At 40.4% G+C, this 27,933-nt stretch overlaps 1 protein-coding gene across 2 annotated transcripts in view; it reads left to right on the top strand.

The window, feature by feature from the left end:
- Positions 1-27,933, top strand: part of ipo11 (importin 11) — a 104,733-nt gene continuing 76,800 nt past the window's right edge. The window contains exons 1-11 of one of the 2 annotated variants that reach the window (XM_034595998.1): positions 1-140; positions 4,146-4,295; positions 6,931-7,031; positions 9,625-9,697; positions 12,713-12,916; positions 18,363-18,495; positions 19,371-19,429; positions 22,428-22,476; positions 25,283-25,353; positions 25,508-25,700; positions 27,390-27,542. In XM_034595998.1, the coding sequence (XP_034451889.1) occupies positions 4,158-4,295; positions 6,931-7,031; positions 9,625-9,697; positions 12,713-12,916; positions 18,363-18,495; positions 19,371-19,429; positions 22,428-22,476; positions 25,283-25,353; positions 25,508-25,700; positions 27,390-27,542 (1,174 nt within the window). In that variant the 5' untranslated portion in view covers positions 1-140; positions 4,146-4,157. Of the gene's footprint in view, positions 141-4,145; positions 4,296-6,930; positions 7,032-9,624; positions 9,698-12,712; positions 12,917-18,362; positions 18,496-19,370; positions 19,430-22,427; positions 22,477-25,282; positions 25,354-25,507; positions 25,701-27,389; positions 27,543-27,933 lie in introns of those variants that run through there. The other variant, XM_034595999.1, reaches the window with a different exon arrangement.

Genomic DNA, 27,933 nt, shown 5'->3' with positions numbered 1-27,933 from the left:
CGTCATCACCGCGCGCCTCCTCTGCCGCTCGCGCCATTCCTACAAACGTGTGTCTCCATCTCTCATGACATTAACCACAGGCTGAGCTCCAGCAGCCTCCGTCACCAGCCTCCTCTCTGCTGCCGCCATTCTTCTCCCAGGTGAGTCCTGTCGTGTGTTTACGTTTTGCTTCCGTCATTAGAGGAGAAGCCTCGCTCCACACAACGGACGTCGTCGGCCCCTGGTTTCGTGTTGGATAACTTTAGCTTGTTAGCTAGCTAAGCCAAAGTTAGCTTTGGTGCTGAGGGGTATGCACAGGTTTGGGGGGGGGGGGGGGAAATCAGTGGCCATCCCGTTTCCTCTCGTGAATGAATAACGTGTTTTAATAACAGAGGACACTGGAACATACTGTGAACATGTCGGAGCTGGTGAAACGTCACTGTGAAGTAACAGCATGTCAGTGTTACGATGCTGCTTCTGTCACTCGACTGAGTTTGTTTTGGTTCTGTGAGCTTCAGAAAGACGGTTCCCTTCATAGACAATCCTCTTAGCACATGTGTGTGCGTGTGTGTTACCATGTTACAACGTACTGTGTCACTAACGCAAACAGCTGTATGTTTATGAGCAGACAGAAGAACATGTCACACCTGTTTCTGCTGCATCTTATCGGTTGATCATCCTTCATTTAGTACAGCTAACGCCATCAGTGTTTGACGTCCATTTGCTAATCAGGTCATCCTGCTAGCTTACTTGTTACCTAAGCATTTAGCCACTAGCTAATGTAAGCGTTAGGGGAAATGACGTGAGCAGGGGGGGTCGGCCCCCAGGTTTGACAGGTTCTGCAACACAGGTGTAGTTAACCTACAACAGCACTAAACTGTCAGGGAAAGCTCCCTGTTACATGGTTTATGTATTTGCACTGCAGCCTGAGAACAAGCAGGTTTCATGTTGTGAATCTGCAGATGATTAAAATCTATGTGAGTTGAATTGCTAATGTTGTCTGTTGTTCTGGGGTCATCCATGTCAGCTCATTGTCACACTGGGACCTTTTTGTTACATATTTATATTTAAATGTCTTTCAATATTTCCCTTAATGGAAAGACAGGCAAACAAAAACACAGTATGACAGTACAAGTACATAGCTTATACAAACAAGACACACCAGTGGAATAAAGGGGGGTGGGGGACAGTTTTTCATGCACACAAGTGATGTTACCTCAACACATACTTTGCTTGAACAAATACATGAATACGCTTTCAATACACTTTTTCTAGTTATTTTTTAACCGTATATGGATAAGATGGGACCAGGACTGAAATGTTGATCCCAGCAAAGACACTAGTTATTACAAAGAGAGGACAGCACGTTGTGAGTCCAGCAATGACTTAATGTTGACCCATAGGCCGTCACCACCCGTCTCTACACTGGGACACTTCATGTGAACAGAGCTGTTGTTTATGTTGCAGGAAACACTTGTGCTTCTCCTACTATGACAAGTGGGTGAGGATGATCACATGGACAGTAATGTTCTGATATTAACCAGATTAAGGCAATAGTCCGAATAAGATGCCGCCATGTAAACAGGATTTTTTGATTACTTCAACCCGAATTAGGTCATACTCATAATAAGCACTAATTGAATGGATATATGAGGAGTATTACGATCTTCACCCCCCTTCAGACCTGGTATTAGCGTCCGTGCTGAGTGATCTGATCACAAGTGGTCAGCTCTAAGTTCAGGTCTTAATGCATCCTAATACCTCCTGAATGTGTCAGGACAGCGTAGCTTCACAAGATTCATTCAACCCCTCCTGACTCCTCTCTTTCTACCTCTTTCTCTTACCAACACACACAGAACATCTTTAAACTCATACTTGGTTAAACAACATAATTTACTCTTCACAAAGAGAAATGATGTATGTGATAGTTTGCATATAGAGCAGGGAAGAGAGATTCGATCACAAGTGGTCACTGGAGTCACATTCAGGACGCATGTTAATGTCAGGTTGGAGCAGACAAACTTGTTCATACCAGGTCTGAACAGGGCCTTAGTTGCATTATGTAGACATTTATACATCTTATTGGATTATAACAGTCTATTGTAGTATTTGCAGCATTTTGTGACATCGACTTGTTCAGCAGTTATCAACTGCTTGCTATTATAATCAAACTATGCTCTGTCACATGTAAATGTAAACTGACTGCAGTGAAAGAGCCCCATGATATTACAGTTCAAGTTGGCAGCGTGAGAAGAAGCAATGACCATATTTCTACTGTGCATGGATGTTGTACAAGTATCTAACTTTGAAATGGACAGTAACATTATTCACAGGAGCGCTTGGCAGATTGTTGCAGTGCACTGGAAACTGTCTCCTTTTTTAAGGGTTTCACTAACTGTGTGAAGCACAGATCACCTAAATGATCACCTTGAGAGTCGTTCCAGCTTTATGAGTCTTTAAAAATGACAAGTCCCTTTGTTCAAACTAATGTATAAATGTGCAACATAGTCGTGATTGACACTAAGATGATTCCACCTCTTTGTTCATCTTGAGAGCGTCTAAAAATACCAGACAGCTCAAAGATGTGAGTATTTACACATATAGATAACTGTCCTTAATCACATTATAGCATGAGCAGAACCCTTTGTTTCTGGCCAAACTTATGGCATCACTCCTTTAGGTGCTTTGGGTAAAACCCGCTGCTATCACAGAGTTTCTTCTACATGATAGAGACTCAAAAATCACAACCAAATTCTACTGTAAAAAAAACAACAAAGCACAACAGGATCAGGCAGAAGGATGAGCTCATTGAACTCTGAATACATAGTTCTAATGTTATCCAAGGTTTCTGATGGCATGTGTCATTACAAGCACGTCTCTGACTCCTTCAGATTCAGCCTCTCATTGTTGACTCAGTAGTTGGGATGAGCCTAGCTTGGTCTGTGTGGACGTACACCTGTTTCTGAAGGATTTACACTTAACGAGAGATAAAAACTGGCCAATATTAGCCAGATACATCGCTGTATCTGTGTTTATTTTATCCATTATGGGTTGCAGGCACATTTTAACAATAGTTGCCCTTTAGAGACTTAAATGCCCTTCATTAATCTCATCAACAGTATTGGTGCTACTTTTCACACCATAAAACAGAAACCTTCAGAGTCTTCCTAGTGGCTTGTGTCACTGAATGAATAATTCATGGTTTGTTTATTAAAAGAATCAGTCTCCTATGTGACACAGGTCGGTCCAAAGCACTGCCACTCAATTCTAGTGTGAATATACAACCACAATGCACATGTGGTCACAGGAGCACACAGTGGACCATGGAGTAGAATTTTTTTTTCTGGGCTGTAGATGGCATCCTTGCTCAATATTTCCCCTCACTGTTACTTTAACTTAGCAGTGATAGTTCACTTCGACCACACAACCTCTGCTGGGCTCATCGAAGACAGTCTCTCCGGTGATCAAATTATTCAGCAACATATTCTGGCATAAAGTTTTTCTACTTTTGCTTCTCAGATAAACTTTTGGTGGAAAAACCATAGTTGACTATGTTTTGGAATGGGTGTAATGAAACAACCACATTATTTTCTAGCCTAGTTTTGACAAGTAAATATGGAGATGTGACCTCCCTAAGGACAGATTGATGATTCCAATTTTAGGCAGAGGTTTATTCTACCAGAGATTCTCTTTTTCTTGTGGCTCAAAGATTACTGAGCTACTGACTCAGGTTTTGCCTTTTGAAACTGAAATACATCCCTGGACCTGTGAAGCTGGGTTGCTTGAATAGTATCTGGGACTCAGAACAGCTCTTTGTGTGGTAGAGATAACCTGTCATGTTTTTATCAGGTGTGCTTTTCTTTTATGCAGAAGGATTTCTTTCTCTCTCATGATGCTCCACAGTGATGCCAGTGCTGCTTGATCTATCATAAAATGGGGGAAGAAAGAGATAAAGCCAGAAAAAGCCAACTTCTGACATTTTTGCACATGCTGTTTGACTCACTCAGCTTATCTTGATGTTTTATTATCTCGCTGGTGGAACTATTTAGAAAGTTTTTAGCTAAAATTTAACTAAAACTTTTCACAACAAAAGCAATGAATTTCCATTTTTCCTCCTCCACCCCCCCCCCCCCCCTCTACCCTTCCCTTCTCACATTCCCCTGCAGGTATATCCAGCTATGGATATGGACAGTGCCAGTTCAGTGGTGCTGCAGGCGTTAACCCAAGCGACCAGTCAGGACACATCTGTGCTGAAGCCTGCAGAGGAGCAGCTCCGACAGTGGGAGACCCAGCCAGGCTTCTACTCAGTCCTTCTGGTGAGGGATGATAGCAAATAATTTGAATAAATCTGCTGCAGTGAAAACAATTAAACCTCTAATAAGTGTAGATCTTGATGAATGTGGTGTAATTAGCAGAAAGCAAGGTGTCGCTGCATTTGTATTAATTTCTGATGCACTTGCATTTCTGAGTTTTACAGTAACTTCAGCTGCTTTCAGACATTCACTAAACTCTGAACAATTGCCTGACATTATTCCCAGGGGTTGTAAGTGAGAATGCAAATGTCTGAGTCAGTTGCTGGAGACCTTCTTCAGAGTTTCTCCTGCCAGCTCCCTTGTAAAAACTCTGGATAATGCCAACGTGAGCCCGTGTGAGAATACAGCAGGAGGTCAGCCGCATTCACAATTCACTGTGAGCATGCAACAGATGCAAAACTGAAAACAACAAAAGGAATACAATGATCTCATGGTGAAAAAGAGGAGCCATACACATAGAAGACATGGACAAAGATGTCAACTTGGAAAGACAAGATTCAAAAGCTTCCAGTGATAAAGGGCTTTGTTGATGTCCTGTAAACACAAACGCATGATCTCCGCAGTGGAATCTAATTGTCACGTCCTGCCTCCTGAGATCTTTGTGTTGCTGTGTACGCATCTGACCAAAGAATCTCCTGCTGTGTTCTTCATATGTGAAAGGCAAACTTTGGAGAAAGTGTCGACCCCATTGTGCGGTCATGTCTGAAAATGGCTTTGCAGGGATTTTCAGAGGATGTCTGGGTTCAGGGGGAAGGTGGTGGTTGGGGGGGGGGGGGGGGTTGCTTTCGACCATTATCCGCATCACATATTGTGACAGAAACTCCTTGTTGAGTGTTGTCTCTGGAGTAACGGAGGCTTTGACATTTCAGAAAACGCTCTCGTCAAAATTGAGTTTCTGCTTCACGCCATGGTCCAAAGCGTATCATCATCTCCCAAGGGTGCGCAATGTGCCCTTTTAATCTAGTTGAGGAGAGTTATTTGTCTGCGCCTCAGTACAGGAGGGACAGCTCCAGTAAATCAAATTTCAGCCAGCTAGATTCCATGGTGTGCTGATGCATCGAATAAACATTTAGTGCCAGTGGTCAGATCGGCATATTCAAGAAAGTTAGTACACTGAATTGCTCTGCTCATGATATTTCATTCCCTCGATACAACTGAAGGATGTCTTCAAGGACATTTGTGTTAAAGCAAAAATATAACCTTAAATCCTTTTTGCATTTTACTAAAGTTTGTTCCCACGTCTCCAAAACCTGAAAATATAAGAGCCAAGATTACAATCCCTGATATTATTGTGCGTCTCTGTATGGATTCCCTGCCTTTGCAGTGAATAGGAGAATGACTTTGGGAACACAGCGACAGTGCTCAGCCAGGTTGTTTAAGGTGATGGCAACCTCATGCAGATGGGAGGGGTTTCTTCCAGGATGACAAAGGCCCCATCTATAGGGCACAATGTGTTCCTGAATGGTTTGATGAGTATGAAAATGATGGACACTGCAGATTTTGGCCTGACTGTGACATTTAGACGGCTCTATCCACCACTGTCCTCATAAAAAAAAACCAAATGAGGGAATATCTTTTGGAAGAGTGGTGTTACATCCCTGCAACAGAGTGACAGAGACGTGTAGAATCAATACTGAGGTTCATTGAAGCTGTTCGGGGTAAATGTGGTGGTGAAATGCCAGTAAGGCAACGTCCATTATTCTATGTTATGGTTTAAAAATGACGTTTTCAAACTAAACGATCTCTGTCCACTCAAGCGTTTTGGTTCTGAAACTTTTATTTTAGTCCCCATCGATACTAACACTCCTGAAAGGGGATGACCACTCATGCATGCACGTGTAGTTAAACACAGATTGCTCGAATATTAGCTCGTCTCCTACGCATGTAAGCTGTTGTATCATTTTAAAAAGGCAGAATTTAACTGTATAGCAGCTGTTGGCAAAGACGCTTGTAATCGATAATCAATGTTGCGTTTTGCACTGGTAGCCGAGGGTAACTAAATGGAGCTTTTTTCCTATCTGTATTCAAGAGCATGGTCTTTTAGTTTCCAAGAGCAGAAGAGAAATCTGAGAGCAGACGATTCACAAGCGCACAGAAAGCAGCCCGAGTGCGGAGAAGGGCTGAAGCTGTAGTACAGGAAATCCATGCGAGCAACAATATATCTGAGTGCAAGCACACAGTTTGAGCAGAAGCAGAGCAAATTCAAGTGCAAACAGGGGCTATTTGAGTGCAAGGGCAGGGTTTTGATGAAAAGTAATACACAATCTGAACATAAATTCAACAAGTTATGCTCTCAAACTGAAAGAACACGCTCTTGGATAAAGATAAGAAAAAAGTTCCATGGTAATGCTGGCTGTTTTTTCTTCCTGGAGGGAGTCATGCAACAAGAGTGTGAAGAATCAGTGACGGCTCTGTTGGGACCGAAAAGTCCCAAGCAAGCGTAGTGAGTGTCTACGTCATTGTTTCCGATGAACATCTCCATCCAGATTAAAACACAGCCCTGGAGTTTTCCAACTAAAACGGGGCCAGCCGCGTTTCTGAACTCTTCTGTGAAAACGTAGTAATGTGGACGTAGACTTAGACACATCCTTTTTTCACCTGTAATTTTTTCACCTGTATGTTTATGTGTTTTCTACAGAATATCTTCAATAACCACATGCTGGATGTGAACGTTCGGTGGCTGGCTGTGCTCTACTTCAAAAATGGCATTGACAGATACTGGAGGAGAGTAGCGCCTCAGTAAGTGTCTGCTCGTCTCTCTCTCTCTCTCTCGTTCCTTGGTTCTATCTGCCTTGTTCTCACCGTCGTCTACTCCTTCTCACCTTTATTCTCCTCTTCCGGTTCTCATTCCCTCCGACTCTGTCTCTATTCATCAGTCTTAATCTCTCTGTTTTTGAGGCTTTGTAATTCTCCTCAGATCTTTTTTTGTCACAGATTTAATTTTGTAAGTTGCATTTTTTTCAGTTTTGTCCCTGCTCTTCATTGTGTTCATTTTTCCATTGTCTTTTCTTTTTACCAGTTATAGCTTACAGTGTGTGCGGTTCCGTCTCCACCACCTCTCTCAGCCTTATTGTTTTTCTTTTTTTACCCACCATCCGGATTATTCAAATCATTGTGCTCTGATTTTATACTTAGTTTGGTCTTTTGTGTCTCTTTTGTCTGGCGGCAGATCTGCTCTGGGTATTCAAAGCCTTCAGTCTGTCTTCGGGTACCTTTCTAGCTGGCTTTTGTTAGTGTTGAAGCGAACATTTGCTCTTCACTTTGCAGGACAGTTGCTGGCCAGAGGTAATCAGTTCTGCATCAGCACTCTGTGGCCAAACTTAGCCTTCTTCACATTATGCTGTTTTATTCTTTTTAAAGTTTTCTCCTCTCACCAAAGTTGTTTTGCTCTTTGTCAGTACTTCGGTAAAGTGAACTTCATTTGCTCGACTGCTGTGCAAGGGGTTTCGGTCCTAGGGTTATTTATGTGATTGCCCTTGGACCACTTGCTATTCAGGAGTTGGATACTGTGTGGTACAGCACAATGCATAGGAGACGTAGGTGACATTACATGGGATTCTTCCTCTGCAATTATAGTGATTTTACAGTATGCATTACAACTAAGGTTGGAAGAATTATTTTCACTATCAATTAGTATTTTTTCAATTTGTAAAATATATTCATGATTAATCAATTATATATAAATATGTATCACATATAAATAATTCATTAATATAATGTCTAAATGGAGAAATTCAACAATAACAATGTGTCAAATAACAGAAGAACATTGTGAGCATGCTCAGTGGGCTAATTCTGTTTTATCGGTCGTAAAACAATAATTCTAGCAAGTAATCTTTTGACTTATATCTTTGCTTATATTTAATCTGTTTCGTCCCCTTATCCGAGACCTTCCTGGCACACGGCCCGGAGTGCTCTGATAAACGCAAAGCGACAGTTGGCATGCACAGAAGGATCTGTTCTGTAAATCACTTTTTCACCATGGAACAGAATGACTAATGTGACTTAAGATATTCCAGGTACATTTGTAATTTTTGTAATGAAATGTCACTTATTTACGTGAGGTTTTCAGCCCCTCAATGAAGAAGACTCTAACAAGAACACTTTCACTTTGGTCTCACTGTTTTTAAAGGGGTTGCTTTTAAAAATACGTTTTAGAGTAGGAGGTGATATTGGCTAAATAAACGTTTTGATACTGCTGTGCGAAATCAAAATAAAAAGATAAAAAACTGTCTATATATCAACATACCATGTCGTACTGCGTCACTTAAGTGTAATGATGCCACCATTATTGTTATTAGTTCTACCTCCACTTATTATCCAAAGGTCTCTCGTGAAAAAGACGATAAAAGATTCTAGTAAAAGATACACTAACACTAAAAGCCACCTCACAGAAAAAATTATACATTCTGGGCTTCCCTTCATGTGAATGTAAAAGATGTACAGAGATATATTTAGGATGGCGTGGCCTTGGCGCAGGTTTTGGTTTTTAATCTTTTACCCCATATTTCTTTGAAGTTTATCTTCCTCCGACATTCCCAAAATATGTGCACGTAGTAAATCTTGTTTCTTATTCACACTCCCCTGCTGGTAATTTGTTTCCCCACCCATGTCTCCACGTTCCCTGCCCCAAGGTTACAGCGTGATTCATCCCTCACTCTTCTTCACATCAAACACTCACCCATGTCTCGCTTCAGCAGCAGTTGAAGTAGACTGTATAAAATTGATGCATTGTATTTATATACACATTCACACTGTTAGAATTTCCCCCCCTACTCTTGCAGAAGCTCCTGTTTCTGATGACAACATATGAGTTAGAGGAGAGCAGAGGGTTCTCTCCAAAGCTCGGTGATTAAATCAGGCAGCTGGCAGGTCCTGTACTGAAGAGTGTGATGCAGGGATTTAATTGATCCCATAACAACTTGGCAGATTGATATCATATTCCTATCATCACCATATAAAGTTTGTGATTTTCATGGCTAGAATTTGAAATGACATTGTAATGAGTCACTCAGGATAAGGGCTGCGTTCAACAATGCTGGGGCAGCTGGCACCCTGGTGATACAATGTGACATGGAGGCTTAGTGGTTTGTTCTTGCGCCTTCAGCAAGAAGACCCTGAGTTTGGAAGTTGGACCTTGTTTCAGTAAAACTATTTTTTTCCCGCTCATCTATAAATGGGCCTTCAGAAGGGTATCATCCTTTTTTAACCACTCATTGACCTCCTGGTTGTTTTCTATTTGTCTGTATTAAGTACGCATCTCTTCTCTTTTTCCTCTTTCTCCCAGTTTTTCCTTCTTTTAAATGTATTTTTGGTTGCTTTTCTTTCACAGTGCATTATCAGAAGAGGAGAAGACGTCACTGCGTGCTGGTCTCATCACAAACTTCAATGAGCCTGTTAATCAGGTAAGTGGACAAAAACTTTGAAAATATATTATTAAGCATCAGATACTGACTCGCTCATTCTGTTTTATAAAAACATGTAGCCTAGTCTAATAGGAAATTGACTTTATAGCATATTTTGCCCATTATACATGTATAAAACATTTTTTAATATGGCAAAGTGTAGAAAATGTCAAGTAATACAGAATTGTAGTATCTTGCCTGTATACACACACATGGATTGGTTTGGTTAAGTCGACTTGAAGAAAAGACTCCATCGAGATTCCTTTTCCAACGTGGCCTCCTTGTGTATTCAAGGGATGAAGTGAGAGGATGGGGGGGGGGTGAACCTTTAGAAGCCCAATCATTCTCATTAAGCACATGCTGAGAAGGCAGGTGGTATATAATCCACTGGCAGCGTTCGCTACACTGACACTGTATTTCAACCACCTGTTGTCACAAAAGCTTTTATGATATTTTTTTTTTCCAATAACAAAAAGATTTATTTAGATGAGACCAGCTGTTCTATCCAAACATACAGATCTGATCACAGATAAAGAGGGAACTTAAACAGCAGATTTTATTCTTGTCTGTAGGAGATTAAAAGGCAATAGAACTCACTGTACTCCCATTAGTGCCAGAGGAGAAGGACAAGAGTTATGCTAATAAATGTTTTGCTCTATACCATAGACACATTACAGTACTTCCCTGTCGGATAGGAACATTTCCATTAGTAAAGTAATAAAGGCTTGGTGCACAACACTGGCATTAAGAGGGCTATATCGTATATCACAGCCAGAATCCCAGTCGTGTGTAGCGTGGTAGTTGGTTTTATTAATGATGTTAGTGCGCACAGTTGAATACTTTATAGAGGCATCACACACACCATCCTGTTTTACAGTCCCAGCTGCATTTTCATGCCAGAGTACTGACGCACAAACACTAAAAGAAGAAGGTCCTGTGCTCTTCAGATAGAGCCGCAATTTCATATTTCACACGTGAGGGTCATGGCTCATAGGGCCTTCTAATCGCTTAATCAAGGCTGAAGTAGCATGAAAATCATTTCCTTTATTGTGATTGATTGCTTATTGCCAGACTAAAATGAACCAGAATTGCACTCAGTGTAGTGCATACAATGCCTGGATCCCCTTTGTCCAGATCAGTGCCAACACTTATTACTGTGCAGCGGCTGAAAGACGTCCACCCCCATGAAACAACATTTAAATCTTCTCGATTCAGATTTTTATTTGGCTCCAAACCAAGTTTTACACACTCATAGGTATGTAAGCATCTTTTTCCTCAAGATCCATGCATTTCTCTGTAGGAATTTGGTGAAAATGTGAAAGTGCAATGTCAAAATCTTGCAATGTTAAAGAAAGTGATTTATAAAATTACTGGCTCTGCCCCCTCATCCGCATACACACAATTTCTATCGGTTCTTTCTTTCTCGATGTCCCATCCTTCCAAAAAATGTTGGTGGAAATCCATTCAGTAGTTTTTTCGTAATCCTGCTCACGAACCGACCAAGCAATCAACCTCCTTGGCCGAGGTAATAACATGAATGATAGAGCCACCAAATTTAAGGTGGCTAAAGTATTTTACTTAGGTAACTTAGGTATTTAGTGATCAGTTAAATATTTAGGTTTGCTTTTTTTTTTACCAACAGTTTATATATTTTATTGTTTGCTTTGGTTCAAATTGTTTTTTAGAAAATTCAAAACAATAAAATGAAAAGATTGGAAAAGATCATTGCAGGCAGTGAGGGTGCATGTGGGGATTATATCCGAGGGTCAAGAACTTTCTTGATGAGCCATTTATTTTATAGCTCTGGGGAGACCGCTGCAACTAACAAATAACTCAGCAATCATGCAGAGTGTAATACATCTTTCTGAGGGGACACGGGAGCCGGCCCTGAATGGTGGCCATCCATCCATTCTGCTTTCTACAGCTTGTATGTCCCTGAGGTGCAGCCCTCCAACATCAGGCCTGATAGAGTCCATATGGCAAGCGACGAATGCCATTTCAACACCATATGTCTTTGCAGTCAGAACCTCTCCTCTGTCGAATCAAAACTCCAGAAGGCAACAGTGCATGTGTGTGCTCCAGTGTGTGGACAGTTGACATTTAAAACTTGCGTTTGAAGAAAAGTTTGTTTTTTGAAGTTGCCTGAAGTCAAAGAGTTTTCTTTTTAGAAAACATAGTTAATACTTGAGATGCTCACTGGTTTTTATTGCCTAATTAAATGAGATTGTTAAAGTTGTTGAGCAGGCATAGGTGTGTTTATCAAAGCATGCAATAAATTCTCACTTCTTATTTTCAGACTTATTGTGGGAAGAACAGCTAAAGGATAATAAGATCAAAAGTCAACAAGTAGCTATTGCATTTAAACCTGGGCTAGATCTGGTTTGATTAATGGATTTGATAATAAAAAGTGAAACTGCCATCAGTAAAAATACGAGATCAAATCTAACATGTCATACAGTACACTATAAACTGCTGTTACTATCATTTACAAATTAACTGTGCTGCTTCGATGGCCTTGTACAATACTGCACTGTTGCCAATGTCATGTCTACTGTAATTGATATTAATTGGATGGAAAATATATTAGCAACGCTTCTTAACATAGAGTAATACAGTTCAGCATGACTCCAAACTACAGCCTCCACAGGGACATGGGCTCTGTACGTTTGTTTTCTCAAAAGAATTTTCAAACTTGAGGATTTTGCTTTGCTAAATTTAAAATATAATAAAATGAGTAAAATAATGATTTTTACCCGAAATAACACATTTACACCAAACGACTCATAGTAAATGTAACGTCTTATTTCCACTCCTGCTATATTGTGTACAATAGTTTCATATTGTGTCTCTTGGTCCATACCACTCATTTTAAATGTCATTGAAATGAACTTTATTGCAGGTTATAGATTTAGTAAGAAAAACCATCAAGATTCCTTTGACACAACCGCCTTCTGCTGTGTTAATGCTTTGCCTCTGGTAAATTTCTTTTTCTTCCCTCTTGTGTTTTTCCAACAGATAGCGACACAGATCGCAGTACTGATAGCCAAGGTGGCCCGTCTGGACTGCCCCAGGCAATGGCCAGAGCTCATTCCCATTCTGCTGGAGTCCGTCAAGGGTCAGGACGGCTTGCAGCAGCACAGGGCGCTGCTAACATTCTATCACGTCACCAAAACACTCGCATCCAAACGTCTGGCGCAGGACAGGCGGCTTTTCCAGGATGTAAGTTGTTTTGTCACTGCTCTCAGCTCAACATCTTTGCAACTGTATTTTGTTTCTCAGTGTTCGTCACACTTAGTTATTCAGTATCCCGCTCCACCCTTTTGTCGTTATGAAGTCGCAGTGTGCTCCTGGATACAAGGTGACTTTAGGTCAACAAGTAAAGAAACTGAACTTTGCTGCTTTTGCAGTTGGCCCTCATTTTTCTCTTCCCGTCTTTTGCTCTCTGACTTTGTCACATTGCTTTCTAATCTTTTCCCCTGCATAGTATTTTGAACGTGCACAGATGAATAGTGAGATTATCTTGAAAGTTGCAGGTTTTTCAGTTTTCATATTTTGCCTGTAGGAGATGCTGTTCAGCAACTGAAAGGGACGTGTCAAATACCAGATTTATAGCAGCAGGGTTTCTCTGTGCATATGTGTCTGTCTTCATGCATGACTCTAGCATGATTGATGTGTTGGGGAATAGATTTGTCTGTTTTGCTGGTTGTGTGTGTGTTAGAGGGAGGGCTGTTTGTGTGAGTTAATGTTTCTGTCAAAGAGGCAGCGAATTAGAGCATAATACTAACCCTAACCCTTTTTTTTTTTTTGCTGTCTGAGGTTTTAAAGAACAAAAGACTTAAGCAGAAAGACAGACATGATGAGAGTGGGTTTGGGGGTAATAAGACAATCAAACAGACCAACAGTGCGAGAAAGAGAGTGGCACAGATGGAGACCAGTGGACATAAGAGGCAGCGTGGTTGGACTTTCTGCAGAGGCCCCCTCTCTGCCAAAATGAGTTACCTCGGGCGATAGGAGGAACAAAAGCAGACTGCCGTATTAAACGGTGCAGGTTTTAAATGATGCACTGATGACTTTGTTGCTAAATGGCCTGTGCAATGCTCTCCCTGTCTCCTGTCACGACAGAGCTGGCGTGCGTGTGTGCGTGTGTGCGTGTGTGCATGTGTGCGTGTGTGTGTCAAACACTGGAGAGGTGACAACAAAAAGGACATCTAACACTCGTCTTTTAGTGCTTTCTGACTTATTTCATCGTACTTTTTTTTGTCTGCACCTATCTCAATTGTTGTCATTTCCTAAGACCTGGAGACTTCTAAACAACATCTGTAGTTTTACAGTGGGTTGTACTTACTTACTTATCTATGCCATTTATTCACAAAAACCTATTGAAATCTCGTCTTCACTGGACAGCTTAGTATCTCTTTATTTCTAAGCTCACTCGTTTGCCTTCTATGTTATATACAGTTTTTTCCCCTACTCTATTTAATAGACATAATGTGTACATGAGTACTCTTCCTTAAGTGTGAGAGTGTGTCTTTTTGTATTCGAAAATTGGTTTGTAGAGATGTTTGGATACCAGCGGCAGAAATGCCTTCAATACTGCCAGAAATTCTGAGTCAGGCATAAGTGAGTGCGCAAATCTATATACCCATCCATACCATGCCTTGGAAGTACATTAGCTTCACCCAGATAAAACTGCAATTTTCTACTCCCGGTAATCTCTTCTTCTTTGCCACTCCAAAGTAGCCCTTTTGCAGCAAATAAGAAGTGATTTCCAGTAGTGAAGCACCAGCCAGAGCAAACTAAAACGTCAGCAAGTTGGTAACATTTCACTCTGGAAAGTCCCACAAGTAAAACAGCGATGTCTTCAGTTATGGGGTGTGGCACTTGTGTTGCCAATTAAATATTAGTTACCTCATCACTATTCCAGCATACAGCTTGGTGAACGTTAAATGCATTGGGATCGGATTGGTACTCTGTGTCGGCTGATATGCGAAGTCCAGGTGTCGGAATCTGGTTAGGAACATCTCTAGTGGTTTGCACTAAGTTAGCAAAAAAAAGTTGTTGGACCCTGTTAATTGCATGATGGGAGATGACGCACTGACAGCTGCACATCATTTAACCCTCTCCGTGGCCCACATATTAGTTTTTCAAGGTTCGTGTTGTGCAATCTTCAAATTGGCACAGACTCTGTGCCAAACAAATTTTGGTGGAAGAAAGGGAAAGAGGAGATGATGAAGAGTCCGAGTGTGGGTGTGTCGTAGAAGAAATAATTGAAGTACCCAGGGGGGGTGTTCTTGACAGGGGGAGGAATCCCATATGGAGAAGTGATGGAGTAATGAAGAAACTGGTGTAGAGATGAAGTGGAGGTTTTATCCAAAGAGGAGGATGAGATTAGGACTCTTTAAGAAGTAATTTCCGCCTCCTAACCTTTAGAAATGTGAATTAGTCAGAATGTTCTTCAAAAAAAATTTGATGAAGGAGAAAGGTTCAGTGCCGCGTGCGTGTGTGTGTGTGTGTGTGTGAGAGAGATATATAGTGAGAAGCTGTAAAGACGCTGCATAATTTTTCTTTCTTACTGTCATTCAAATTTCATCATAGCTGCTTGGAAGTAGGGGGTGACTGTCGTTTTATTTTTTTGATGAATGGTTCTTAAGAAATATTAAACAAAGGTCGGTTCAGGCTGGGGTGACGCATCATTACTATTGCAAAGCTGCAACTGAAAAAAACCTATCACAAGATCAAGTGTGGGAATCTTTTCGAAACTGCAGGCCTGTTGTTTAACCTCTGCCAAGGAGGTTCTGTTTCCATCTGCGTTTGTTTGTTTATCAGCAGTATAACACAATTGCTATTATTACTATTAAACAGATTTCCACAAACATTTTGGTGCTGATCCGGAATAATTTTCCCTTTCTTTAACATTGCAAGATAGTGTATTATTCAATATTTTTGTTGATAGTATTTGACTCATATTGAAACTGTCAGGAATATTTAGGAGGTTGGTATTGATGAGTGTGATGCAGATCCAAATAAAAACCTGGATCTAGTGGAATTAAATGAAGTTTAATAGGCTTTTTTTTTTCATGGTAACAAATAGAACTTGAAACCTGTAACCACCACTAATGTGTAGCTGAGAAACGTAATGTGGCCTCAGCTATAAAGCCTGTTTTAATTTAAGGGGACTATGGGGCCTTGCTGGAGGTATGTGTCTACTGAGTGCAGATCTAATATTGAATTAGTTTTACCTGGGTGTAGCTAATAAATAGATGAGTGAATGTACGGGTTACAGCAATGAATTTGTCCATCTGCTTGAATAGAAAATCAGTGAGAAGGAGGAGGACTCTGTTGTCTATATATACACACACTCACACACTCGCACACTCGCAGAGACACATTAACAAATACATAATGATCTTGCAGCTGCGTAGCTTTTCAAACAACAAAACACACCACCACTGTGGGGAAAAATAATTGAATTTTAGATGCATCGGAATTCTCTCTTGAATCATCTAGCCACAATACACCAAACTCAGGAATTCACCAACTGCTTTTCCCTTTTTTATACTGTAGCACAACATAAATGAAATTGGGGAATTAGTTGACATGATCCGAGTTATCAGGAGAGTTGACTGAAGCAGCCAGACCACTGTTATGAAACTGTGTTTTTATTATAGTGATATAATCTGTTGTCAGGGGGCTCAGGCTGTTTTGTGGTGAACGATTCTTTCCCATCTTTTGTGCTGTTTCATAATTCTTTTCAGTGCAACATAGTGGGGATTATATTCTGGCTCAGAAAATGTCATCTGCCAGTGAAAAGCTGCACTTCTACCCCATGCTGAGCAAGTATCTTTCATGTGTTTGAAAGACCCCTCAAGACTCATTTATGCTGCCTTTACCTATGAAAAGAGATGTGTACATTTCAGATGATGTACCTGTCACTGCTCACATACCTTCATGCATCCTTTACGTTGGCATGGTTGTTTAGCAATACATCCACTAGAGGGAAGCTCAGAGTTGAGTCTCTGACAATAACGAACATGGCGGTGGTGGAGGAATGTGTGAGAATGTGCCTCTTAAGAAAAATGCAAAAGCAGCCGTTTCTTTCTGAGCTCATGTGACATAACATTACATAGATGTCTTTAGTTTCTTACCAGCCCACAAAGTCTCGCCATTGTTTCTTCTGCATGTCTCATGGTCGTCTCGCTTAAACTATTCACACTGCCCCCATCATTTCCTGTGGTACTGCTCCCTTTAGTCTGTATCCTCAACTTTCAGAATACCTGCACAAATACCGACGAAATCGAGCAAATATTTTTTTCACTTTCTTTATCATTGCGAGAGAGAATAATTCATGGATCTTGATGGAAAAAAATTTGGGCACGTTTAAGGGACTGATATTTATGAGTATGTTCAATTTGATGCAGATCCAAATAAAAATCTGGATCTAGTGATTTCAAATGTGGTTTCATAAGAGGACTGCTTGGCCTTGGCGGAGGCATACACTAAACTGAGTGCCGTTTTAGTCTGTGACTGGATGGTGACTGTAATCTTTCCATTTCCCCATTTAATGTTTGTGCATTTTATAGTTATGCAGTGTATTTATGGTACTTTATGGTAATAAAATTACCACATATATATTCTTGGATTTAGTTCTGGAAAAATGTGTGGGAAAATTGTCATTATTCAGGAAGTGGGGGGGTCTTAAGCAGAATTTCCCAAAGTTGCTTCATCACTTTTAGGTTCCGTGCTTTTGGATTAGTTTGGGATCTGAGGAATGGAAAGTGGTAAGCTCTCAGAGAAAGCTCTCCAAAGAGGAAAGTTGCCAGCATTGCACTTTTCTGTATAGAATCTATCAAAGCCGATGCTGTGCTGTCAAAACAGGGATTTCTCTTTCAGCAGACATGTGCCACCAACCTAACCACTGGTTCTTCCTCGACACATCAGTGTTGCCCACAACTTATTCTGTCGATGAGTTGTTCGGTTGATCTTTGTGATGCCGTGTTACCATTAAAACTTTCCACAGACCAATTTTCACGTGGGTGTTTGTCTTAATTAAGTAGCAAACATTTCATTAAACGATTGTCAGAATATCTGAGTGTAGCTGCACTGAAATGTAGCCTCATTGTTTGAATAGTTAGCGATGCAATGTTTACCCGTTTTCTCTTCTGTTTGTTCTTTTTATGAAAACAGTCTATTATTGTTCCATGGCAGATTTGTTATATTTTCGTGGAGCTACTGGGTCAGACTATGTTACTACAAAGCTGATGGGACTGAGAGCACTTTTGTCTACTTTTTGATGATCTTGTTTTCCCTCTGCCTTTTAAAAGACGGGATTGTTTTGAGGCTAAATAATTTGATGGCAGCGACTGTAATGGGAAGTTCAATCAGATCTAAATTAGACCTGTGACTCAGCTGCCCCTCTCAGCTCCCTGTGTGTTGTTTATTCTATATGAGTGCATTATGTGCAAGTGCTTTTGTATTAGCATGGTCTTCAGTGGAACTGGCTGTAAGTCTTTGCTGTCATACTATGTGCGTTTACATCTGGTGTGCGTTTACATCTGGTGTGCAGATTCATGTGTGACAAACCTCGTGTGTACCAGAGGGACCTCAGATGCCTGTTGCTGAACGTGAACACTGATCCACCGCATGCTGTTTGTGTGTTTGTGTGCAGCTGGCGTCGGGCATCTACAGCTTCGCCTGCTCCCTGTGGAGCCATCACACCGACTGCTTCCTCCAACAGATCTATGCCAGAGATGAGGCTACAGCACTCAGCTCGCTGGAGAGGACGCTGCTCTCTCTTAAAGGTAGCGACATCTGCACACGCAAACTTACATGTGGCCAAATACAGATGACACACACAACGAAACCGCATTACCACTCAAAGCGTGATCTTTCTATACAAAATGGTCCTTTTAATAACTGTCTGTCTCTTGTAAGATTTGATATATATTACAATATTCTACTACAAGACTAGGTCAAACCCGGTCTATGCCGGGCCTTGTTTGGTCATGTTAAAAATTGGAAGTGTTGTGGAACCACTGTGAACCGCTACTTTCAGTGGACATGAGCTAAATCCTGCTCATAACTTTAAAACAAGACCATTATTATTAAGTCTCTTACTCAAGGTTTAGTTACATCTATGGACTAATGCAAGATGAAAAGCGTTGAATTGACATTAAGTGTTAACATTTAAAATAATATATTGTGTTACTGAAGATACTGGCAAATATGGGTGCACATCTTTAAGCCAGTTTTCAGAATGGCAGAATGTTTTTTTTTTTAATGGTTTGCATGGCTCGCATGGCTCAGGGGTGAGACAAGTAGGAAATTGGTGGCAAAAAACATAGCAGATTTGTTTTGTTTTTTGTAGCTAACCTCCTCCCCTTTTTTGACAATGGTGTTAATTTGGCAACACTGCCTGTTAATGCCCCCGATACAGTAATAGTTTATTTTGAAACGTCAATGTTTAGTGGGGTCACTTCAGCACTCTGCTGTCGGCCATGGACAATTGCTTTTAACGGCCGACCAGCTAAAATGCCTCATTAAATGGACAAGTAAAAAAATGACTGTTGTGGAAATATTAATTTGCACTGATATATGGGAAAAACCCATTAAAGTTTATTGTCAAACTTCAATCATTGACAATCCTTTTTTTTCTTCTTCTATCTGCCTCTCTCAGTTCTTCGCAAGTTGACAGTCCACGGATTTCAAGAGCCACAACAGAATATGGAAGTGATGGTGAGTGATTCCCTCTGTTGCTGCTCACATTTTGTTGAAAGTGATGTTGTGTTCGTGGTGTTTTGAGTCGAAAATTATTCCATTCACAGTGTGAGAAATATGGATGGCTGTGATGATTGAAAGTGCCTTAAGCCTTGTCTTAGTTCAAAGAGTCAAAATTTCTATATGAGCTCTTTCAAAGTCTAAATCCATGAAACTGTTAATTCAATTCAGTCTAAATCTTTGTCCAAAAAAATAAAAATCTTAGCCGCGTGCCTGTGAAGGGGTTTCGGTTCCTCGTGGCTCAGAGTTAATGGAGTCATTTACGCAAAATGTCCAAATCCTCTGAACTTCAGCTGCATGGTGACGACTTCCTGTTTTCTCAATGAAGGTTTCGAGAAAGAACAGTAAAAGAAAACTTGCTGGTATGTTTAGAGTAACTTTGAAAGTATGACTTGAAGGATCCTTCTGGATTTATTTTCTTGTTTTAACAAATTGTAAAATTTAAAACATTGTGGCAGCATTGCTTGGTATGATTTATTATTCAATTGTTTTCATTAAAAAACTGAATTAAAATCAATTCAAACAACAATTGATGAATGAAAATAAATGTCAGTTGCAGAAAAGACAACTCTAAATGTTCTTTGGCCTTGAGATTCAGTCCATGTAGTCGCAGGAGGTCAACACGTCATTAACATGAGGATGTTGTCGCTGTGCTCCCTCTGCCCGTGTCTCTATTGCTATCGTAGTATTTGCTCCTATTTATCTTCTTTGACTGTTTTATTTATCTCTCTCGGAGAAACAGGGGATGGCGAGGACAGTTAATGACAGAAAGAAGTCAATGCTCTCTAATTGCTCTAATGAGACCACTTTTTGCTTGCAGGCTGAAGGTTGTGTTATGGTTAAAACACTGGCATTAAAACATAATTTGCCTTGAGCTGTGACTTGTTATTCCAGCTCAGTGAGTACATGTAATGGTTTGGAGTTAATATTTCATGTTTAGATTTATAAGCTGTTAATATATCAGACTCGCTGCTTACAGCCTTTGCTGGTCGGTACCATTTTTCATCCTTTTTTATTATTCAGCATACGGTGAGCAAACAAAGAAATATGCTTACTGTGAAACGATTACCTCTCTCACCAGTCAGGTCATGGCTATACTTCATAATGTTTTCAAATTAAATTATGTTTACTTGTTGAGGTTTATATCGCAGCATGTGCTATCATCATTTAAACAACAAAATTGTTGTGACATCCTCTTATCTCTTTGTTTGCTGCACAGAAAGTGACATCATGCCACCGTGCATCAACATCCACTTATTTCCTTATCTCAGAGTGACAGTATAGCTTACTGCAGTTGCTTTGTTTTCGTTCCTGTGTTCTCTCTACGTCAATGAACAGTGGAGTCCCACAGCCTCTGGATAAGCAGGTTTTTTTCCTTTCTGAAAAGTTATCACTTCAAAATGTATTTGTCTGACTCTCCGTCTCCATGACGTGAAAGAAATGAAACGGAAAGGGAGTTAATTATTGTCAAAGGGGACAGGTTAGGTGAGTCAGACGGGGATAATGTGATTGGAATTTACATGATGCATTTACTGTTTTCTAATTCACCCTATTCCTAGTAAATTAGCCTCCAAAATGAACAGCTTTGCTTTGAGGGGAGATACAGTATCTTTTATTTGGTTACTTCATCCTCATTGGTTCAACACCTATTTCTTTTTCATGGGTTATTTGTAACTATGAAACATCCTCTCTCATCTTATAATGTCTACAGGTCGTCTCTCTAGTGTTTGAAACATACGGCTCTGGTTTGTTCTGCTTTAGTTTGCTCCCAATTTTATTTTTCTCAGAACCAGTTTCAAGTTGGTGTCAAGACCAATTCTCAAGTTGTATTCAAGGTTGTTATTATATTCACAGCAGCTGAATGAACATGTTTGGCTGTTTAGTTTTGTTTGTGTCTGTGATGACACGAGCACATGATTTGTCTGTATGTTATGCGCTGTAGTCTGCTTTGTGTTCAAATTCTACTTTTCTCTAAAGATTATGCAGCGCAGGCATCTGTCTTTGTTGGCGCCGCTTCTTTAAAGTCTGCTTGATTTGTCACATCCCAATGGAAACGGTCTGAACTGATTTATATTGAGTTTCTTAATATATGACATGAGTACTCTGGACAGATGAGGTTCATCTCTTTGTAGTGGCAGCACCGCAGGAGTGAGTTCAATATTTACACTGAGAATGAGGGATTTCAGGTTTCACACTGTCTGGAACATTGATGTATTTTAAAACATTTTGTTGTTGAATGGGTGTTTATCTGCCTTATTTCTCGGTCAAACAGGAATATAGAGTTCATTTACAACAAAAATCACTCATTCGTGTTGTGGTCAAAGGTCATGGTGGCCTCATAAAACCTCAATTTCTTTCTTTTGCATGAGTTGTCCCTAACATCCTGTATACTCTATTCAGGCATTTATTTTCATCCACCCTACCTCCACCTCTTTTTCTAAACTCCCCACAAATAGCTCAACTAATGTCTGCAATGAACCCAGTTCTCCATCACTCTTCCCCCCTCTCTCCGGTCCTCTTTTGCCCTTCTCCTTTCTCACTGCAACTCTTTTTAGAGCTACAGTAGCTGACTGGGCTGTGTTGGCTGTGTTGGCTGAGTTGGCTGAATGTGTGATTAATGACACTGCTGTTGACCTCATGGCTTAACATTAATGCAGAACTTAACAGATTGCATCTCCGTCTATCATCTAATTTCCCATGCTAAGCCACAGCTTCACCAGGCTACCGAAAATTGATTCTCTTGCAAACTGTATACCTTTTTTTTTATTTGTGCTCCCCAATGCAGGGACAAACATGTACGTGTGCCCACGCGCGCATACGCACATCCTTAAGCTATTCCCTTGATAATGTTTCTGCTCCTGGGCAATACTGATGAAGCAATCATGAGGGATTCAACTGCGGAAATGTCATAGAGATTAAACTTTATCTCACCCTCTCTTCATCTCTTCCTTTTCAGGGTTTCCTGAATGCAGTGTTTGAAAGGCTAAAACAGTTCCTGGAATGCTGTGAGTACTTGTCTCGTTCTCTGTCCTGACTCTCTGATCCTCAGCTTCTTCCTTTGGTGAAGACTCTCAGTTACTGCTGCTTGATCTCATGCATGCAGAAGGCAGCTAATTAAAAAACCGTAGATACTTTATGACACTCAAAATCCATTGCTCATAACAGCACAGTATAATGCAGGTGTCCAAATTAAAAGTTGAGGCTGAGTTATCCCTAACGGGTTCAGTTTTTAATTGAGGATTTCTCTTGTATACCAATAGAATAAAGAAGAACTCTATGCATAACTCATGCTCACTGTGCTATTATTTAAAAGTACGAGTCTGACTCAACAAATAAGTCGTTGTAATTTTGGATTTTGAGAGAGATCAAGTTAAAGACACCAGGAAATTTTTCCTTTTTTTTTTTTTCATTTAAGTTTTTATTGGTTTTCTTCCCAAACAGTCAACATTCATTTATATGACTTCTGAATGATGTACACTATCAAAATTGTGCAAGTAATATTTCCATACATACACCTAGCGAATACAAACACTTAAACAAACAAAAAGCAACAAATAAAAAAAACACTTGCACTAGTAAGTGTGAAGCTAAAATCCAAGCAACAAAACTTAATAATAATCCCACCCATTGATATTCCATTGGTTTATGTGTTAATATTTTCCCTCACTGTGTCATGTCCTTGCACAGCATCTTGCTTAAAAATGAATTACCCTCTACTAATACTCGCTTTAAATGTTTTATGTTCTTTTTTATCACTTGTTTAGCAGGCTTTTTGATTATTGAGTGTGGATGCCATGTCCTTCTGCACTTGCCCAAGGAGCAAAGCTGAGGGAAGTGAAAGAGGTGTTAGTTCTTAAAGGAGATTGGAATCTAAGAATAAAACAGGCTCAGGATTAGATACCACTCAAAAGTTATCTTATTTTGACACACTTTTGAGACGTAACTAATCCTTAGCCAACTAATGTAGCTTGGTTCAAAAACTCACCAATAAATGCAAGTGTGGATGGTCAAATTCAGACTAAAAAACTCCGGCTGGATTTGGCTGCGTCATCCAGGTTCACTGCAGGACAATGTCGGAGCCTGCTGCCCCTGCCTCCTGCTCAATCTTGATAACTGGCTTTCAGTCACAGTGTCCAACTCGTAAAACGACATGATAGACGGGGAAACTTAAAGTGGCAAGATAAAGGTAATCTAACAATTAGTATAAGAGGGACAAGGATTAAAAGCTTAAAGTATCATTGGAGTGGCTGAACAAAATACTTGAGAGGGAACAACGGGTCCTTTTCGTATCAGTCTGTCTCAAAAATAGAAGAAATAAACATTGCAACTTATTCCAGCTTTAGTTTTTAACCACAATCAAACAATTGGTGAATAAAGTTTTATTTCCCTTGTTCATTGGTCTTTATTCCGTATATTTGCTGCTCCCCATCACTCACTCAATCACCGCTTCTCCTTCGAAATGTCCTGATGTTAAAACCCCCAATGAGTGACACCCTTTGAGCGGCCGCCACCCACATCAGTGGCAGCTGTTTTAGCTCATGGTCACTGTGGGATCTCACCATCAATGATCCTTCCTTGCTTCCATACAGGTTTGTCATAATAGTGCCCATGGGAGAGATACATCTCAGACTCGGCACCACCGGCTGTCATTACTGTCATTGTGGCACAAAAAATACAAAAAATAATTTTGCGATATCAGCAGCAACTATCACTTCTAATATTTATTCTGCTGATGGCATTGGAGACACGGCCGGGTCCTGTTGGTATTTGGGCCAGGCAGATAGGGGCAACAGCTCGGTCAAAGCCGGGCTGGTGAGAAATATTTGCCCTGCTCAGCCTGATAAGGTTAGCTTTATAAACTGTGCTTTTTGGTCCCTTCAGACCCTTCAACCCTCCTGGTTGATGTTTATCCTCCACCTGAGGTTACTTGTTCATTTTTGCAGGTCACAACATTGTTGAGAACTTTCTAGCTAAGCTCCATATGTCATAAATATAAAATCCTCATTTAATTTAAGTGTTTTTTCAGTTTTTCTGTCTTCATTATCTTTAACCATGTCCGCTTATGCACCTTATTGGCTGCTGGCAGTTCAAACCTGACCTCAGTGACTTTGAATACTTTAGACAACATCGACTTACATTACCAGCCGTCACACACCTGCGAACAAGGAAACAATGGCACAGACACAAAGTCAATAAAACACAACAGTGTTTTTGATCTGCACAATGCCCATATCTGTACAAAATCTCAAAGAAGCAAGCCAAAGCACTCTTTGAGGCAGTTAATTGTTTTAATCAATTGTGTGTCACTGTAGATGAAAGGTAGCTGAAATAAAATAAATGCATGTGTCAAAGAGGAGGTATACAATGACCCTGGCTCTTCACAAGTGATTGGAGGAACGCCAGTGACCGTTATTGTCTCTGCTGATTTTAACAATGAGGGTTGACAACGTAGTAAACTACATGGGACATATTTAACTGGCTGTAGCATCAGAAAGTTTTATGGAGCCAACATTTACATTAGAGGGAGTGAGTCATGGTCACTTTAAAACATTTTTTTTTATTACGGTATATTTCATATACCCCAAAGCTTGTAATGGGCTCATGGGAGGCTCACAAGGAAGAAGGGTGGAGCGAGTGTTTGACCTTTAAAGAGAGAAGAAAAGTTTTTTGTCAGAAGTAAATCCTTGGTGCCAAGTTTTCGTTAATTTCGTTTTTGTTTTGAACATTTCCTCCCTATTGTGTAGACGAGATCAATTCAAGTGCTTGAGGATGTTGTATGTCAACTGCGCTTTGTGTTGTTTTGTGTTTCAGGTCGACAAGTTGGTCCAGATAGCACATGCAGAGAAAAATTGGAGAAGACAATCATATTGTACACTAAAGTTGTGAGTTGTCTTTTAAATCAATGAATTCCAAATGTCTTTTTTATATTAAAGAAACGATTGAATATCTTAGATCAATGATTTTGCAGACTAACTAATCTTTGTCTTCTCTTTTCCTCAACCTATGTTTGCTCTCGTCTCGTAACTTTCCATACAGTTGTTAGACTTCTTGGAGTATCATCCATGCCCATTCATACCTCTCATCCAGCGCTCCCTGGAATTTGCCGTCAGCTACGTGTTCACACCTGCAGGGGAGGGAGTAACCTTTGAGCGCTTCATCGTCCAGTGCATGAACCTCATCAAGTTGATTGTAAAGAACGATACCTACAAACCTGCCAAGAACATTGAAGGTAGGAAATTAGGTCTTTGAGATCAAGGGAAGCAGGATTAATGAAAATGATAATACAAGAGATGAAAAAAAGACATGGCAGACAAGTACGTGATGGCGGAAAATTTAACTGAAAACCAGACAACAAAATATGAATTTGAGGTCTATGACTCAGAGGCCAAAGCTCTTCAAAGCTGATCACTGACAGTGTTTTGAAAAGCACAACGCTGTAATACCACCAACATCACTGTGTCTCACCACGGCTCATGTTTATTTCAAGCTGAAACAAGCCTCTAGTGCTTCATTAGCTGTGGAGTGCATCACCCGGTCTTTTGTTCTGCCAATCTAGTTTTGGTCTTGTGTGTTTCATGGAAGATTTCAATTCTCCTAAGCAATTGTTAGTTGACAAATAACAGACAGATTTTTGTGGTTGTGTTAATACCTTGGTTTCATTTCCAAAGTGTGAAACATGGCTTCGGGTTTGTTTTCCCTTTTTTATTTCCAGACTTGAAAACAAAATGTTTAGAGTAGCAAGGTTACCTACAGTAGAGCTTTGACTGACACTTAACTCAGAGCTGCCACCTCATTTATTTACTGGGCCTGCAGCCGGTTCACTTGTTTATTTCTAAACCTTTTTTATTTTGAGTCAGATGACTGAGTGTTAGAAGAGGGTCTTTCACTGAGGTGTTGGAGTCACAGGTAGTTAAAGGTCAATTGGATATCGGTTTGTTTTTTCATTTTCCTGTTTCCTTTATATGTGATTATTTTTCCTGCTTAATGGTTTTTTGTCAGTTTAAAATCCAGATGATTAAAAAAATCTATATTTTCTCAGAATCAAGAGCTGCAGAGATAATTTTCTCTTCAAACTTTAGTCTAATGTTGTAAAGTGTTAAAGTTGACAAACACTGTAAAGACTCGCACTTGAACTGCTCCCTGCTATTTCGCTCACCATTTGTTACGTTGCATTTACTCATGTGGCCGATCGGATGACTTACAACTGAGGGACGAATATAAAGCCTCAGTACAGTAGGAGATGAATTAAGCGCTAAAACTGGTCAATAGGAGGCCGAAGACCAGGAAGTTGTCAAGACGAGAGATAACCATGTCCTATACCAAGAGTATAGGATGAGTCATTTAAGGCCTGATTCTCATTATGTTGTATAATGTGGTGACCTGGACGTCTCACACACACACACACACAGCCACATCACCAGAAAATGGGAATGCAAGAGCCACAGCACAAATTGGATGCCTGTCGACAGGAGGTGTTTCGGTGCAGGTGATTTGAAAGCTTTTGCATTCGTGTTTTTCGTTAATGAGCCAGTGTGAGATGTCTCGGCCACCGTAGCATAACAACCGGGAGACAGATGCAACATGGTCAGAGAAAGACAACTGGTCAGCAAACATGACGCCCTGGTTTTTCACAGCCTTGGTTAGGGTCAGAGATGAGAAGGTGATTTTAATTTCGATATTGTAATGGAGGATATTGATCGATCAGAACGACTTCATGATGAGTTCAGTTCATTGGTAACAATGCTGTTAGTAAGTTAGGTAATTTGAGTATGCAGTTTACGTTTAGAGTCAGAAGTCCTGTGTACTAAATGCAGTTATGTGTGGATTATTTTTGAACAATGATACATGTGAAACTGTGAAAGATCTTTTTTCCCTTCTCTTCCATTGCCATTCATCCCTCCATCCTTCCCTCCCTCAGACAGTAAACCAGAGAGTCTGGAGGCTCACAAGATCAAGACAGCATTCTTCACACACCCCACACTGACAGAGATTGGACGCCGGCTCGTCTCACACTACTTCCTTCTCACTGAGGAAGAGCTGGCAATGTGGGAAGAGGACCCCGAGAGCTTTGGTAATAGCACATCCCCAGATACACAGGCTGAATCCAAATGTCCCGGCTTATCTGGACTTGCAGACTGGCCGAGTTAACGGCATCTTCTCAGGAAGTCCAGAACTGTGAGGGGTTAGCCAGCTCCACAGTTCATGAAGTCAGCAATGTGGCTTCAGGGGCAGTCTTCAGCAGAAGCTATTTTTAATTTATTAATATATTCCTGTAGTAGTGGTGCATCGATGTTGGAGGGTTAGGTGTTGCTTTGGTGATTTCAGGTAACGCAGCATTTTATTATGCGTAACAAACATTATTATTGTCAGAAGCTGATATTAGTGTAAAGCAGCAAAACTCCATTTTTTTTTTTTTTTTTAACTGCTGCTGTGAATTCCCCTTAGAGTAGTTCTCAGTGAAA

The sequence above is a fragment of the Hippoglossus hippoglossus genome, chromosome 9 (genome assembly GCF_009819705.1).
Source record: "Hippoglossus hippoglossus isolate fHipHip1 chromosome 9, fHipHip1.pri, whole genome shotgun sequence".
Classification (NCBI taxonomy): Eukaryota; Metazoa; Chordata; class Actinopteri; order Pleuronectiformes; family Pleuronectidae; genus Hippoglossus; species Hippoglossus hippoglossus.
This window is presented reverse-complemented; position numbering and strand designations above follow the sequence as displayed.